Source organism: Vulpes lagopus, chromosome 4, assembly GCF_018345385.1.
Source record: "Vulpes lagopus strain Blue_001 chromosome 4, ASM1834538v1, whole genome shotgun sequence".
In the NCBI taxonomy this organism is placed as follows: Eukaryota; Metazoa; Chordata; class Mammalia; order Carnivora; family Canidae; genus Vulpes; species Vulpes lagopus.
In genome coordinates, this window is record NC_054827.1 from 81049711 (window position 1) to 81067673 (window position 17963).

Here is a 17963-nt window from a genome sequence, read left to right on the forward strand (position 1 = left end):
TGTGATTTTAATGACTTTCCAGCTTTATAATCATCTAATTGCCCCTGGTGGTAAAATAAGTATCTATACATTAAAGCCAATCAAAGAAGTAACAATGAAAAAAATATCTAAATATCTAAAATATCTAAACATCTAAAAAATATTTAAGTTATTATTTTTTGAGGAACTCCATTATATATTTTATAATAATGAAATTCTGAAATTTAAAACATTTAGTATTTTTATTACAGTAACATTTTTTACAACTACCAATATCTCAAGGGACACCTATAACCTATTTGTGACACATTGGTTGGGAAAGCTTTGATCTATCTAGATGAATGAATCCCTATCTTCCAAGACTCAGCTTAAGAACCACCAATTTCTTATTACCTATTTCCCCCCAAATCTCTTCCCTTTTGTAGCTGTTCATAGTACAAATAAACCATGTTTGGTGGTGAATAATGCAGTTGTCTCCTCAACATCCATTTCCCGCTCCCACAGAGAAGACCATTTTAAAAAGTCTATTAAAATTATAAATAACACTAATATGATGTCTGGAGAAAAGAAATGACAAGATTGTATGTTCTACAGCTACTTGTGAAGTTTTCTGAACTTAAACAGGATAAAGCTAGACTTGCTTAGTAGAAATGCCATCCTACAACAGAAAAAGTTGTAAAAAACCGTGTTTTTAATTGTCTTTATTAAAAATAATATGTAATAAAAATAAGTTTGTCTAAAAAAGACTCTAGAATGGATTATTAATAATACTGATAGTGAAAGGTAAAGACATGCCATTGTTCCTGATCAAAAAATTAGAAGTAATCAAGAGTTGCATGTGCTTTGTGATGGTCAGGATTCACTTTTAGCTTATACATTGATATTTATTTTTTTAAAAACTTTGAAATTAATTTAAGAAAAAATGCTTCCAACTCCAAATCTGAAATACTCTCCTTTTCCCTACTGAAGCAATTGTTTTTATATTAGAATTATTTCTTAATGTCAATTTTTTTACGGACATGCTTATTATCAAGTTAGTAATACAACTGAGTGTACTCAGTACTATCAGATGCAAGGAGTTAAAAGAGAATGGGATAAAATGGGAGAGGACAAGACTCACACTGAGTTACTCAAAAGACTGGTGCTAGGCGCAGGGAGGAAACATGCCTTACACAAGCCATGTTTTACTACAGGAGATGTCATTCCAAAGATTTCTATGTAATACAAGAGTGGAATTTCATGCACAGGTTAGTCTAAAATAAAAAAGGAAGACAGAAATTACCCTAGAAAGTAAATCAGACCTTTTCAGATGATTTTAGGACTCTGAAAATCCACTGGTTATGCTTCAAAAAATGATGAACATATCCACTATTTTACAATTAAAGCAATTCCAAAAAGAAATAGGAAATTAATTTCTTACCTGCCAAAGAGACTATCATGAACAACATAGACAGAACATACACTGAGATCTATTAATCCTTTTGGTTTTGTAGCTCGTTTTTCACTTTCAAAATAAATAAGTTGGGCATCACTGCCTTCTAAGATAAAATATAAATTTTTCCACCGTTTTCCTTTGCCTGTTTAAAAAAGAATGTTTTCTGTAAGCCAAATGATAAACTATGAAGCCATATATATTAAAATCATAAAAATTATTGCTGAAAATAAAAATCGTATATCCATTTTTATTCCAAAGCTTCAACCACACATCTATCCTTACAAAATGACAAAATACCTAAATTTATCTGTAGAAAAATGCCTTATGCTATACTGCTTGTTTTAATGAATCACAGAGTAAATGACAATGGTACCTTAACTATATCTTTGAAAGTTTCATTACGATAAAAATCTTTAAAATTCTTGCTTTGGAGTAATTCTTCTCTAATCATATGAAAATACTCTTCTACTCCACATCCTAATAACCAACCCCCTACATTTCTGAATGTTAAAATGAGGCAAATATATAAAACAGAAATATCAAAACAATGAATGTGACCAGTGTCATCAGAAGTCTCTCTTTAAGAAGAAAAATAATAATGAAGTGTGGGGTAGAGAGGGGGCAAAGAATCAAATATCTTGCACTGGAATTGACCTCAAGAATGAAAGACACACTTGAAAATATATAAGCTTGTTTCACGAAACTCTGCTTGGAAATGTGGACTTGATATACCTAGACTCTAGATTTTTTAATTTAAATTCAATTAATTAACATATACTGTATTATTAGTATCAGAAGTAGACGTCAGTGATTCATCAGTCTCATATAATACCCTGTGCTCATTACATCACCCAGTTATTCCATCCCCCTAAGCACCCCCTTCCCTCCAACAACCCTCAGTTTGCTATCTAGGATTAAGAGTCTTATAATTTGTCTCCCTCCGATTTTATCTTAATTTTTTCCTCTCTTCCTCTATAATCCTGTTTTGCTTCTTAAATTCCACATGAATGAGATCATATGATAATTGTCTTTCTCTGATTGACTTACTTCACTTAGCATAATACCCTCTAGGTTCCATCCATGTCATTGCAAATGGCAATATTTCATTTTTTGATGGCTGAGTAGTATTGCACTGTGTGTGTGTGTGTGTGTGTTTATATATACATCTTCTTTATCGTAGACTCCAGATTTTGAACGATGCTTATAAAAGCTTTAACCAAGGGTCAGTTATTAATAATTCATATCAAAATTTATTAAATAAATCAGTGGGAACTTTTATGCCAATATTTATAACGTGTCTATTAAATATTAATGGTAAAATACTAAAATTGAATCTTTAAAGTTAATACTTACCTTTTTTTAAAAGATAACCTTTTTTAACAATATTTTTATAAAAGGCATCCTTTGTTTTTCGACGAATTGTATTATAGATTTCCTTGCCATCGACTGTATCATTGAGTACTTGTTCTTGATCCTGAATTTTTAAAAATATTAAAATTATTTCATGAATTCTTGATAGAAATCAAATAAAATCTACTAAATTACCAATTTAAAAAAAACAGGCTGATTGTCTTTCTATGACATTTAAAAGAAGTTTTTAAGACTAAAATTCTAAAAATGTAACAACATTAAGAGATCCTTTGTTTTCCAAATAAAGTCTCAAAAATACAAGATTGTGTTACAGCAAGTAACACTGAAAACATGAATTTGTCCCAAGAGAACTGATAAACTGGGAGCCAACTTAAGCATAAAACAAAAACCTGGTTGCTTATGCAAAATTGTATCTGTGAGGAGGACTAGATGAATGCACAAAGCTATGCCCAGCTAAAATGAGATGCATGGGAATACAGAAAACATACCTCCAATACCTTACAGCTCTCAATTCACCAAGCATTCTATGCCACACTCATTCATCTACACCTGGTGATAGAACGCCATCTGATTTCAAATAATCCTCCTTCTACCACTTTATAATAATCACAACCCTTCTGGTGGTAGCCTCTTCCACAAGTAAGCTTCAGGTCTTTTTCAAGGTAAAGTACCATATTTATTGTTCTGGTTAAACATTTCTTAAGCAGTTATCACATATAAAAACTATACTACGTTTTATTAGGTTATCTTTATGTGTTACTGATGAGGTTCTTGAGTGTTGTACCCCATAATCTCACCTTCCTATATAATCTATCGTTCTTACTACATGGTTTTACATAACTGTGACTTGTAGGAATGGATGCATGTGTCTTAACTGCTAAACCCTCCTAAGTAACAAAAAGATTTCTGACGTCAGGGAGACTATAAAGAGAAGAGTGTCTTTATAATGATCTTTCCAAAATAAATCAATCACCAATATTATCAATGGGATCCACTAGACTTAATTTCAGTTTCTTAGTTTCTTTTTTGAGCAGTTCTTACTATTTACAAGGATTAATACTTAATGAATGATTTTTTAAAGACTTCATGGGTCTTTCTGATCCTTTTATAAATCTAAGATATGAGATTTTCGTAAATCATATTTTTCCTGTATCTTAAAACATTCTATTTCATCATCCTAGAAATCATTTCATCATTATTCAACAATTACTTTTCAAGTATACTAAAGAGCAAGAAGGGTTGGCAAACCATGGCATATGCGCCAAACCCAGCCCACTGCCTGATGTTGGACATAAAGTTTTATCAAAACACACCCACACTCATTCCTTTTGTCTACAGTTGCTTTTATACAACAAAGGCAGAGTTCAACAGGTGAGATGGAGACTGAATCGCCTGCAAAACCTAAAATATTTATTATCTGGTCCTTTACAGAAAAGTTTGCCAACTGTTAACTTAAAGGATGATGCAAGAGTGAAATAAACCATCTCTATTGCATCACCCTTTGTTGTTGTTTTTTTTTTTTTACTATGCTGCCAAGTATTGCAGCATCTTTCAAAAGTATAAAAGCCCATCTACCATCTGTGTTAACTTTTCAGTAGCCTTCATTGAACACAGCCCAGAACTTTCAATGTTCTGCTAACAGCAAAGAGAAAAAATTGACATAGGAAGATGTTTGACAATTATTAAAAGAATCAAAATACGAATGCAAAGAGGTAGTGGCATTTTGGGATCTACTGTGATGATAAAATTGATTTCTGATAAGCAAAAATCTCAGACTTTAATTCTTCTAATGCAGTATCCTTAAACTTTCTCAAACTCAAGAAACACTGAGTAAATGATAGATTTCTACGTGGGGGGAGGGATATGGGGTGTTTCTATCTAGTCAGTCATTTAGTAGGAAGGATGTCTTCATGCAGTATTTTGTGACAAGAATCTAGACTGTCTTGTTTTGCTAAAAAGAAATAATGGTTCTTTTAAATTTTTATGTTTGTGCACCAAGATTTATTTAAGATGATTTGTAGTGGCCAAAAGGTACTTTGTATCCAAAGGTTGCTGGAAGGAAACATAATGTAGAAATTTTAAAATTTACCATATTTATCACTGTAATTGATGTTTAAAAATCTAAACAGAAAAATATATTACCCTTATGGAGTGAAGAAGACTATACTCTCCCAACAAAATTTATATAAACCATACAAGTTTTCAAAAGTATTCTATTTGATGGATGATTCAAGTACATGAACAAAAAAGAATCATAAACTAAAATCCAGTAAGAGATAATTACATCTGGAATTGGATTCTGACCGTGAAAGTGTGGGAAGAATAACCTGAGTAATTATAAAGCAAAAATTAATTAGAGATGTATCTGAAATCTGGAATTAGGATTTAATAAGATGGATATGTTCCAAGTCCCTGCCTGAGAGTGGATTAACAGCTGCCTATTTTAAGCCTTTATAACAAAGGAAATATGGAAAAAAATTTTCAGTTTGCTATATTTAAATTCCTAGTATTAAACTTTCTATTAACTTTTTTTGGACTATATCTTTACTCCCACTTCTAAGAATTATTCATAAAATGACTTAAAAAGAAAAATTTTAAAAGGATACACTGGACCCAGATGATAAACTGTGATGACTACCTTCCCAGTTATATGGATGTGTACTTTTCAGTCTTTTATTTCAGTAATGATAATATTTAGTCTTGGCTACAGAATGGGCATATTTGTAGTGTGTGCATTAAGACATAACTATTATTTGGATTTAAATATCTGATTTCGGGATGATCTCCATAGCACTTTTCTAAATTATATTAGGTAGAGGCTGATATACTCATCTACAACTTCTGAAAGATTCTAATATATTAGAAGAAATTATGGCCAAGGACAGAACTTTGCTTTCCAAACTCCAGTAAATCACTGGATGACAGAAGAAAAGGCTGAAATCTACACAGTTCCAGAGAAGTCTTAAATGTTTCCATACATTTAATTCAATAAATGTCAGTTTAGTGTCAGGGTCTGTTCTAGTTCTTGAAATACATCAGCAAACAAATCAAAGATTCCTCAAAGATTATCCTCAAAGAAATGAGGGAAAGAAATAAACAATATATAAATCATACTGTATGTTAATAAATGGTTAAGCGCTTTACAGGGTAGGGCAAGTACCAGTATTAAATAAGGTGTATGGGTAAATCTCATTGTGAAGCTAATTTCTGAACAAAACCTGAAAGAAATAAGAGAATGAGTGAGGCAAGAGGATATTGGAAAAAAAAAAAAATCATTTTGGGCAGAGTGAACAACTAAAGCAAAGATCCTAAAGCAGAAAAGAATCTGGCATATTTTAAAAAATAGCAGAGAGGCCAGTATGACTGGAGACAAATGAGAGAGAGGATGGTAGTAAGAAGTTCAAAGGACTAATGAGATGACATCTATAGTCTGAGAAGCCACTCTAAGAACTTTGGCTTTCACTCCAAATGAAATATAAAACATATGCAAGTGAGTATTAAACAGAGGAGTGAAATGATCTTACTCGCATTTTAAATGGATCCCCCTGCCTGTTGTGCCGTGTTAAGGGGCAAAAGAGGAAATACGGAGACAAAGTCAGATTCTAACGGTGGTTATGTGTTAGATTTGGAAAGCAGAGTCAGCATAATGTACCTGACAGTATGGATACAAAGCATAGGAGAGAAAGAAGAGTCAAGGAAGACTCAATGCCCTAAGTTGTTATTTCCCTATTGTACAGTAGTTCAACACGTTGTTGAAAAACTAAATAAATTAATAAGAACAGTGTCTAAATCATAGTGCAAAAAAAAAAAAAAATGTTGCTCATTTAATTGTGGGCTGCATTGGCTCAAAAGGCTCCTTCTCTTCTAACATCTGTCTTGAGAAGTGTTAGCTCCAGAAAGTAAGCAAACCTACCAAAAACTGTTCTTTCTATTCCATCATCTTACTCTGAGTGGGGGTAGGCAGAGTCACCTCAGGGGGAGTGAGCTAATCAGTTTTTCATTAATAAAGGTTATTATTACACTTTCTGTTCTGTAATAGAAGCCTGCTGGGAAGGATAGGTAAGTATTCTGATTCCCAAACTTCTACAGTAACCTACTTTTAACTCCAGGCTCAAATTAAGAGACTTCAAATAGCATTTAATGGTTTTTATGTAGCAATCGAATTGCTTTGTAATTGGCATCAGTTATTTCTGAAGTATCCAAGGCACTAATTGACACTTTTACAAATGACAACAATTTGGGGTTTGTTGACTTATGAAACCACAACACAAGAGTGCAGCAGACTATAGTTGAAGTAATTCTTAAAACAACCTTATAACTGAAGTACAAAAGTTTACTAAAGGTCAAATACTACTTATTTATTGTGCTAAATAAGTTTTTATTCTAAAAAATAAACTTTTCTAAAAATTTTTAAATTAAAAAATTCTAAGCCCAAATCCAAGATGGGAAAACATAGGACTTAATTTTTAGACAGAATCTGTAGACTTCTGAAACAAATTAAAACCATCATTAACTCTAACAACCAGTGTGAATTAGAATTTAGGATACAGCCGTGAGACACAGTGGCACAATCTTCATCTGGAGGTAAAGGCACATCTGATCCCTAATAAAAAGACCCTGAGTAGTGCTTCTAGAAAATAAACTGTGATAACAAAAGCAAAACAACTTTTTTTAATTCATTTTAATATGCAGTCAGCAGAGCAGTGAACTGACACTGTCTGCCCAAACTGCCAAAGCAGGACATCAGGGCTGACTACCGTTATTTGGAAGGTGTCAACAAGGAGAAAGTAAAACTTGAGATGGATCTTAAAACTAGCAGTGTTTCGACAGTCCTAGAGGAAGGGGTGGACGTGGAGATAACAACAAGCACAATGATACTAAGACACATTAGTGATAATACAGAGGGGATGAAGGGGGTGCTTCCTACTGGAGAGCAAACAGTTATCCATTCAGTAACACTGATGCTACTCTAGACACTGGGAATATAACACAACACCCCTGGCTCTCATGGACCTTACAGTCTACCAGAAAAGTATGGGGAAATGAAGCTACCATAGTGTGACAAGATGATGATGATTCTTGAATTGATATTAAGCATCAGAAAAATGATCCCCCACCACAGCAACTTCAATGACTAGCAGGGACAACCCTCTGGAACTAACATGTTAGGAGGGAAAACTGAGACGCTAGAGACACTATCAGTCACTGGAAGTTTAGTTGGGTACCCCCAAAAAACCTTTATGTCCCTGAAGTATCAATACCTCCATTTTCCACATAGACAATTCCTAATCACTTTTTTGAAATACCTGTTCCTACATCTGCTAAAATCTTTGCCCACCACTCTTCAGAAAGTCTAAGAAATACACAGACTAAACAATCACCCTATGCATTAAGCAGCTAATACTGAACAGGCCCTCTTGTTAAGACCAATCTTCCTTCTTATACTGTGGATTTAGCCTAGGAAATTGTACATCAGGTACTGCCACTACCACATCTCATCCTCATCATCACTAGTGGCTTTACACAGAGTATGCAGACACGCACAAAACTCTCTCACCATAAATCTATAGCCAAATAAACCATGAAATAAAAAGTTTAAACCCCTCTCAACCCTATCTTCTTCTAGAATTAATTTTCATTTTATTTACCAAGCTCACCTAGGTAAGCCCAGCTGTGATTTATCCTTGTGGTCTCCACTTTTGCCTCCAACAAACTCATTCATTCCTTGACCCCATGTAACATGGCTTCTGTCCCACCACTGCTTCTATTCTCAAAAAGCCACAAAGGCTAGAATCAACAGAAATAAAAACTAAGTGATTCTCTTACAATGTACTTTCTGAAAGAATCTGAGTAATGGCAGTTTTAAATTTTATCCAATTTTAAATGCATGACTGTGTGCATAAAACATAACACCAAAAATGCATTTTAAAATAAAATGCTTATTACTGCAAAAAGAAAAACAACACTGACCTGCATTGGTACAGGTTCCTTAAGATAATACCCTTCAACAATTTGTTCTTTTCGATAGTGATCTATGATGTCCCCAATGCTGTTAAAATAAAAATAACTAACATTGACATAATTTGTCTTATAAAAAAATGCAAATCCTGAAAATACACAAAGACCCTGTTGGCAAGAATTATGTATTTGCCAGTTTTTTCCCAAAGAATATAACCCAAATACAGCAATAGTACATAGGATTATAATAGTTCCATTATTTTGGAAAAGCAAGATTTGGTTTACAGGTCAGAATACCTGAGTCAGAGATTCCAATTTTGCATGCGCATACTGAAAGAGTCAGTATAAGTAATGAAAGAATAAAAGCCTACTTTTTTTTTTTTTAAAGAGTATTTCTGAGGAATTGAGAAAGAACTAATAGAGAAATAGCATTTATATAGCAAGTTCAGGTAGATTTTAAGAATTTTTATCATGAAAACACACATTTAGCTTTCATAATAATCAGATGAGTTAGATCGTAAAACATATTAACAGCAAGTAAAAGGAGAAACAAACAGAAGACCAGGAGATAACTTTACATATAGGATTATCACTACAACAGAGAAGGCTTATTGATGATTTTGATAAACAAACACTATAAAATATTCTTACTATTTAGGAAATTTTACAAACAAAACTGAAAATAAAATGACATTGTATAATGTATTTTAACACATATTTTAGAAAGGCATAATGACTTTTCTCGATATTATTATCTGTATAATCAGTAGCTCATTTTATTGTCCTAACTATTTAAGTCCTAGACTTTTAAACTTCCCTTTAATATCCTGGAGGAATGGGTATTTTAGGGACAGCTAGGAAACATTTCTCAAAAACAGATCTTGTTTAACCTTCCACTTGATTTTTTCCAGTTCTACTGATGGAATTGAAATATATATATTATCTTCAGAGACACATATGTATGTATGTGGGTACACACACACACAAACCCCTCTCCAAAGATACACAAATATATACATATATATGTCTCCAAAGAAAAAATATCTCTGCTATACTACAAAATTAATTTAAACCAAATGTAAAATAGCGAAATAGAAGACTTGAAAGGATTAATGAAAAACAATCATGAATGGATATGAACTAAATACCAGACGCAGCATTCTACACAAGGGGAAGGAGTGCAAAATGAGACAAATAAAAAGGTATTAACATTTAAAAAGACAAGGAGGGTTATACATTTTTAGAGGAAAACGAATGCTACATATAAATCCAAAAATGTTAAAAGAAGAAAGAAAATCAGAAAAGAATACATTTGTAGACATAGAGATGACTATGTGTTTCAAAGCAAAAGGAAAAAGCATCAAATCTATATAAAACAGTAAATATCAAAGGTTTCTGATTCATTAACTATAAAGTGCATTTGATCCTGTGGAGCTTCTCAGCGTTACAATGTAAATTCTTGTCCAGGAGCTCAAGGAATAGGATACTGTTGTGGAATGCAGTTCAGGCTGCCCAAGAGCAAATTTAAGTGTGTGACAACCAATGGGAAATATTTTTACAAATGAGCTAGACCCTCAAGATTTTTTTTTTAATTACTTTATATTCTACCCAGATATACCTAAAGAAACAGTCAAGGAAGACACAGCAACCCAGAATTTCCTAGACATTCCATGAAAGTTTCAGATATGAAATCAGATAGGTTTATATTTCAGAAAACTAAAACATGTTCACTATATGTCAGTGAAATAAATGTGAGTTCTGAAAGACACCATATCCTATACTTTTATTTTAATTAATTTACTTAATAAATAAAACCATGTCTCTCTCTTTGAACCCCATAAATGTTAGTAATCTTCAATGTTTGACCAAAATCTTCCTCTCTCTCTCCCTTCTCATCACTACCTCAACTGCTCTCTTTCCACTGACTCTCCTATGCCTATGTTCACATCCCTGAACTTACCACAGTCAGCCCACCATCTTTTCTCATAAACCTGTACCTCATAGAACTTTCTCTTTAATGATATGCACAGGATCTATACAATATATTTCAAAAAGCAAATTAGTTAATAAATGCTTGCTGAATTATATTTGCTTTTAAATGTTTCTCCTGCTTTTCTTAAAGTTTATTTATAGGAAAGTTAAGAGTTATGTCTCAAAAGCACAGTTTCTAAATGAACCAGATATAACTACCTCTCTTTACCAAATGATTAATATTGAGTTAATGGGGAGAACAGACAGTAGAGTATGGCTCTTTTATAAACGTTTATTGTATAATTCAACTTTACACTTACATATCTAAACAATAACTGATAATCACAAAGGTGTATCTTTTTTAAATTCATTTATCTTTTCTTAGTAATCTTAGTAAAACTCACAACCCCAAGATTAAGAGTCACATACTCTTCCTAATTGAGTCATCCAAGTAACCCACAAAGGTTTATCTTCTAAGTTTTACTTTATTACTGACACTAATGCTGAAATGGTATATATATATATATATATGCATATATATATCCATGCTGAAATACATACTTCCAAAACAACTATAAAACTGCCTTTTTCCCAGACATCAGATTTACAAAAATATTTCTTTTAAAAAAATTTAATATTAATACTAGAAACAACAATCCCCCTGAACTTTACCAAATAAACTATAAAGAAAATTTGTGGGTGGGGGTGCACCTCGGTGGCTCAGTCAGTTAAGCGTTGGACTCTTGATTACAGCCCAGATCAAGATCTCTTGAGTTGTGAGATCAAGCCCCACATTGGGCATCACACGCTTGTTGGAGAGTTGGCTTGGAAGATTTTCTCCCTCTGCACCTCCCCCCCACTTACACATGCTCTCTCTCTAAAATACATAAATAAATCTTAAAAAAAAAAAAAAAAAAGAAAGAAAGAAAAGAAAAAATTAGGGAGAATGATCACAGTCACTAAATTAACATGTACACGTATTTAAAATTTTTTGTCATTTTGTAAGCAGACTAATAATTTTGCAATTTAGAAATATACTTCAAATACTTCTTTCTTCCTGCTTCATTCTAGTCTTTATCAATAAAAAAGATAATCTTTACACAATTTACAGACTTCCTCCTTATGTAGGAAAAATTTTCATCTTTGCAGAATGTGTATCATAAGGAAGTTTGTTTACTGACAAAAAATAAACCAAGTAAATTATATTATCTTTAAAAGTTTCCATGGACATTTATCAATTCAAGTAAGAATATATGTTTTCAATTTACAGTTTTATATATTCTAAGTCCTTAGAAAACTGGACAACGGGAAAAAGTAGTTTACCTTCATAAAGAGCTCAAATTGCAGGTAGCTAGATTTTCCGTGAGGATGTCTAGATTGGACTATTAATGTAGAAACCACTCAAGTAGCATTTCTGTATAAGGTGTGTGAAAGGATTCAAACGTCTAGACTCACATCTTCCAGTTGATGTCTTATAACTGTCCATGGGCCTTCTGTCAAGCAACTACAACTTGTTTTTGTTTTGTTTTGTTTTCTAAGATAAACCAGTTGCTGGATCTCTATACACACAAAGGTCAAGCTGGAATTAAGAAAAATTCTAAATGGGATGGAGAATACTGCTGTGGTATTAAGGGATTAAACTAGGCAAATGCCACCACTTTTGTTTATAAAAGCCTCCAAAAGAGGAAGACAAAACCACTCTAGAGTTAACTCATATGGGAGATTATTCACATTCAGAAGAAAAAAAAGAAAGAAAAAGAAAAGAAAGATTCTTTTCTAATATATGGGGGGGGGGGGTTCTATTATATGGTTTCTTTATTTTTTTAAAAAGATTTTATTTATTTATGCATGGGGGGGGAGAAGGTGGGGTGGGGCACAGACACAAGCAGAGGGAGAAGCAGGCTCCATGCAGGAAGCCCGACATGGGACTTGATCCAAGGTCTCCAGGATCATGCCCTGGGCTGAAGGCAGCGCTAAACCGCTGAGCCACCTGGGCTGCCTTATCATATGGTTTCTTGATTAACTTATTTTCTTGCTCCAGTGGCTACAGTTCATTCTGAGTTATGGGATAAGCAATGATTTCACTGTAATTTTTAAAATGAGAAGTAGGAACCAATAATTACAAACAAGAAATATCAACTTGAGAACACCCAATAACATGGGTAACATTTGTAATAAGTCTCAGTTTACTCTTTAAGAACTTTCTTTCTAGGGATCCCTGGGTGGCTCAGCGATTCAGTGCCTGCCTTTGGCCCAGGGCGTGATCCTGGAGTCCCAGGATTGAGTCCTGCGTCAGGCTCCCGGCATAGAGCCTGCTTCTCCCTTTGCCTGTGTTTCTGCCTCTCTCTATGTCTATCATTAATAAATAAATAAAATCTTTAAAAATAAATAACTTTCTATTAAAATGTCTCCCTAAAAAAAAATAAAATAAAATGTCTCCCTAATAGAAGAATGTAATATATTTTCTTTTTCTTAGAACAAATGTTTTGTTATCCTATAGTTAAGGACTTAGCAAATTTGCTGTAAACAGTTTGCATACAATCAACAAACAAAAATTATCTTAGAGGAAAACAAATTACAAGTTACTAACTTACATTCATGTTTTACATTGTGTGAATGTAATGTAAATTGGACATGACTACTATGTGGACATGACTACTACTAAATTGTATCAAAGGCCTTATAATTTTAAATGTTAAAAAGTCACAAACTTTTATGCAATTTTGAATCTGATACACTAAATATTGAGATTTCAACTACTTTTGCCAAAAGAAAAAGATAACTAAAATTTCTCACAACTCACCTGTTATAATACCGGCCTCCCATCATAAACTGATTGTTTGGTGTTGGACATATTTTGAATCGCTGAATATTTTCATTGGTCCGAAAGTAAAGTGAATAGTCACCAGGAGTATTATCTGAGGGCCTCACAAGAAAACTGCAGACTTGGCCAACTGTAAAAATTAAGCTGTTAGTTTTATTTCCTAATTATCAAATAAAAAAGAAGCAGTGTTAAGAAATGTAACTATAAAGTACATTTAAACCTGGAACTTGTTTTATAATAAAGACAATTTTAACACATTTTTGTATTTTCTAGTTTATAAGTCACAACCACCCATGATGGTGCATGTCTGTATTACATAGAAATAGGTCAGCAGCAGTGATTTCTGGTTAATAATGTCTATACCTGTCATGACTTGGAAAAAATAATCTAACCATGGGTAGAGGACACTGGCTAAAATGGGCACATTCTATTTATAAATCCTCTTAAGAAGAGTCTAAAAAAAGTTTAAGTCAATTTTGTATAGGAATACTCTATACGGGATCCCTGGGTGGCTCAGCAGTTTAGCGCCTGCCTTTGGTCCAGGGTGCAATCCTGGAGTCCCGAGATCGAGTCCCACGTCGGGCTCCCGGCAAGGAGCCTGCTTCTCCCTATGCCTGTGTCTCTGCCTCTCTCTCTGTCTGTCTGTCTATCATAAATAAATTTTAAAAATCTTTTTTTTAAAAAAAAGGAATACTCTATACTTAATGCTTTTGATTAAACATTAAAAAGTAATAACTGTAATAAAATAGTACCAATGCTTACAAAGGTAGATTCAAAAATGAAATATGTGTGTACCTTATCAAAATCAATACCTGTACACTATCTTTCCTTTAAGAACCTGAGAAGTCATATAGAAACAAATTATCATATACTAAAGATTTTCACACTAATCTTAGAGAAGGCTTTCTGATGTCTTCAATTGGCAGTGACTCTTAACACCAAAATACTTTGTCTTTCCTCTGCCTTAAGTCCTAATGACATAGAAAAGATCAGAACTTGATTGCTTTTAGGAAAACACATTGAATACTTAGAATATCAGATGTAATTTTTATGTAAATTATTGAGAGTTCCAATCATCTAGCTAAGACACTTACTACCAAGTAATTTCATGTTTAATACAAAGAATAGGAACTCATGCAAAATAGTGCATGCAAGTGCTTATGTGCATTTTTCAGGGAGAAAATCACCAGATTCTTAAAAAAAGCACATGACCTGAAGAAAATATAAAATAACATAAAGATATTAAGTTTAGCTCCATTCAACTTGAAATGCATAAAACAAGAATGAGTGCCTCAAGTATCTGGGGATCCAGTTCAAAAATATAAACTTCTATTCAAAAGTATGTAAATTTTAAATAAATATTTTGGCCCCACTCTCACATGCTGATAGCAGGTCACTGTGGTTGAGCATCTGGTCTCTATTACTCCCATAATGTATCATCATATTCTTTATTTTTAACCTACTTAATCTAGGTCCTCACAATAAAATTGAATGCTTCTAAAACCTTAAATCTTACAAAAGAGCCAAGTATTAATTACATTAGATTCCAAAGCCCACAGTTCAAAAGAGTAATTCAGATTACATCTTTAATAATCAGTAGTTTATTCACCATATATGGAAACTATCAAACGGGTTGTTTTTAAAGAACTAAGATTTCTACATTATAGATTATGGCTTCAACTTGTGTCAAATCCTCATATGTGTACAGTTTATGAAAAAGATACTCATTAATTAAATTAATTCTGTCTTAAATGTTAGATAAATGATGACAGGACAGTTTTTAGTTCAAATAATAAATCCACAATAAAAGTCAATCTTTACTTTGCATATCTCTATAACCAGACTTTTAGAAATGTTAAAATAATATATTTTAAATAAGGCACAATCTATAATTCCACAAGTGCACAACGATAAACAAGAACATATGCTGCAGTTGAACAACAAAAAAAACAAAAATATAAACTACACAATATTCCTCTAAGGACAGATAATAAATTATGGTTTTTATATAACAGAAGCTTATGGTCATTCAAAAGAATAATGAAAACTTATATATAAGCAGATATAGAATGATCTCCCAAAATACATCCTAACAGGAAAAAAAGTATGTTGCATGTTCCTAAAGTATGTGTGCGTGTGTGTGTGTGTGTGTAAGGGTATGTTTAGGAGAGAGAAACAGAGATACACACAGACACTGAAAACTTATAAAAATGCAGAAAAAGAAACTCGTCTGGTGCTGCTTGTAGGGAAGAGAATAGGGACTGGGACAGAGAGAAACATTTCACTGAATTTTATACTACATGGATGTATTCAACTAAAAAACACTGCATAACAAATATACAAGTTTCTCTGTGGTGGGCAAGAAATTACAGTATTTTTAAATTTTAAATGAGCACTAAAGGCAAAATTGATGATAAATGGTCAGTTTGCTCTTTTATTCTTTTTAAATAAAGTTATTTTAAAAGGCAAGTGAATATACAAGTACCTGTCATAAGTAAATTATAAGCTTCTTGTTTGGAAATTTTCCCATGGAACCATCTTAAAAAGAGAACAAATAAGATATGTAAATCTGAAGTCCTTTTTGTTATTATACAATCAAAACTAAACAACCAACATAAGTTTAATTCAAGCTGACAAAATGAAATGAATGCAAAAGCAACTGATCAAATTATGTCATCTTTTACATTTATGTTATTGCACTTTGTAAACGTATATAACTTCAGCGAAACAGAAAAATAAGGTACCAGTATGAACCATAATTTCCATATTAACAATACAAAAACAATAATTATTTTTAATTCTGATAATGACAAACTGTGCATGCTTACATCATAGCTAGGGTTCTCTTTTCTTTGTATTAGGAGGGAGGATGGTACAGGTAGAGCCCACTACAGAATTATCCAGAAAAAAAATTAGCAAATGAATTTTCCCCATATTACTCTCAAAGTGACCTTCCCCTATTATAAGAGGTAAGTTCTCTCTTGAAAGAAAACAGACATGGCTAATTAATACTTCCCATATTAAAGTCAGAAAGTAAGATTGAGTGATGACAAAGAGTAGATACCAGAAGGACTGAAAGAAATGAATGACTTAGCATTCCTAATTCTATCTGAGCTAATGCCCTAACAAATTAGATGGCTAGAGTATTTTAGTTTCTGTACACTTAAAATAAACATTTAGAAATTATTATAAATGGCATTATAGTTTGGATCCACTGCATATAATAACTAAAGTATTTAAATTTACCTTAGAATAAAATAACACACCTGGTATTACAAATTAATTAGTAATTAAATTTCCTAGAATCTCTTCTCATTTACCTGAAGGACTATTATCTATCTTGCTGATTAACACCTCTTAAGGCCAGGCTGACAACTCCAGATCATCCCTCTATCACTTTGCCATAAAAACTTGGGATCTACTATAACTTTTGATAGTGGCTTAAAAAACAACTTAGAAAGTGAAAATACTGCAAGACACAAAAAAGCAAGACACATCCATATGCCGCCTACAAGAGACTTACCTCAGACCTAAAGACACAGGCAGATTGAAAGGGAAGGGATGAAAAAATATCAAGCAAATGGATGTAAAAAGAAAGGTAGATGTAAAAAGAAAGGTGACAATACTTATGTCAGACAAAATAGGCTTTAAAAACAAAGGCTGTGATGAGAAAAGAAAGACATAAAATGATAAAGGGAACAACACAAGAGGATATAACAATTACAAGTACCTATGTATGGGAGCACCTAAAGACATAGAGTCACTATTAACAGACATAAAAGAAACAACTTGACAGGAATACAATAACAGTAGGAGACTTAAACATCCCACTTATATCATAGATGGATCATCCAGACAGAAAATCAATAAGAAAAAAGTGCTTTTGAATGACACATTATACTAGATGGAACATAGATAGATAGATAGATAGATATCTGCAGAACAATGCATCCCAAAACCATGAATACATATTCTTTTCAAGTGCACACAGAACATCTCCCAGGATAAATTACATTAGCCCACAAAAAAACAAACAAACAAAAAAAAACTCAAGACATTCAAAAAGACTAAAATCATATCATGCATCTTTTCTGTCCACAACAGTATGAAACTAGAAATCAATCACAAGAAAAAGTCTGGGAAGAATACATGGAAGCTAAATAACATGCTACTAAACAATGAATGGGTCAACCAAGATTCAAAGAGGAAATCAAAAAAATACATGATACAAATGAAAATGAAAACAGTACATAATCTTTGAGATGAAGCAAAATATGTTCTAAGAGGGAAGTTTATAGCAATACAGGCCTACATCAGAAATAAGAAAAATGGGCAGCCCAGTGGCTCAGCGGTTTAATGCCACCTTCAGTCCAGGGCCTGATCCTGGAGACTGGGGATTGAGTCCCACATCAGGCTCCCTGCATG

General features: G+C 32.8%; 1 protein-coding gene across 2 annotated transcripts in view; it reads right to left on the bottom strand.

The window, feature by feature from the left end:
* The window catches only part of RASA1 (RAS p21 protein activator 1), a 112222-nt gene that overhangs the window by 24110 nt on the left and 70149 nt on the right, over positions 1–17963 (bottom strand). For both annotated transcript variants that reach the window (XR_005987194.1, XM_041750986.1), the window contains exons 7-11: positions 16024–16076; positions 13518–13668; positions 8756–8834; positions 2768–2888; positions 1400–1556 (exon numbers count right to left, since the gene is read on the bottom strand). Coding sequence is in view for 1 of the 2 variants with exons in the window: in XM_041750986.1 (XP_041606920.1) it covers positions 1400–1556; positions 2768–2888; positions 8756–8834; positions 13518–13668; positions 16024–16076 (561 nt within the window). In the remaining variant the exon portion in view is untranslated. The remainder of the gene's footprint in view (positions 1–1399; positions 1557–2767; positions 2889–8755; positions 8835–13517; positions 13669–16023; positions 16077–17963) is intronic.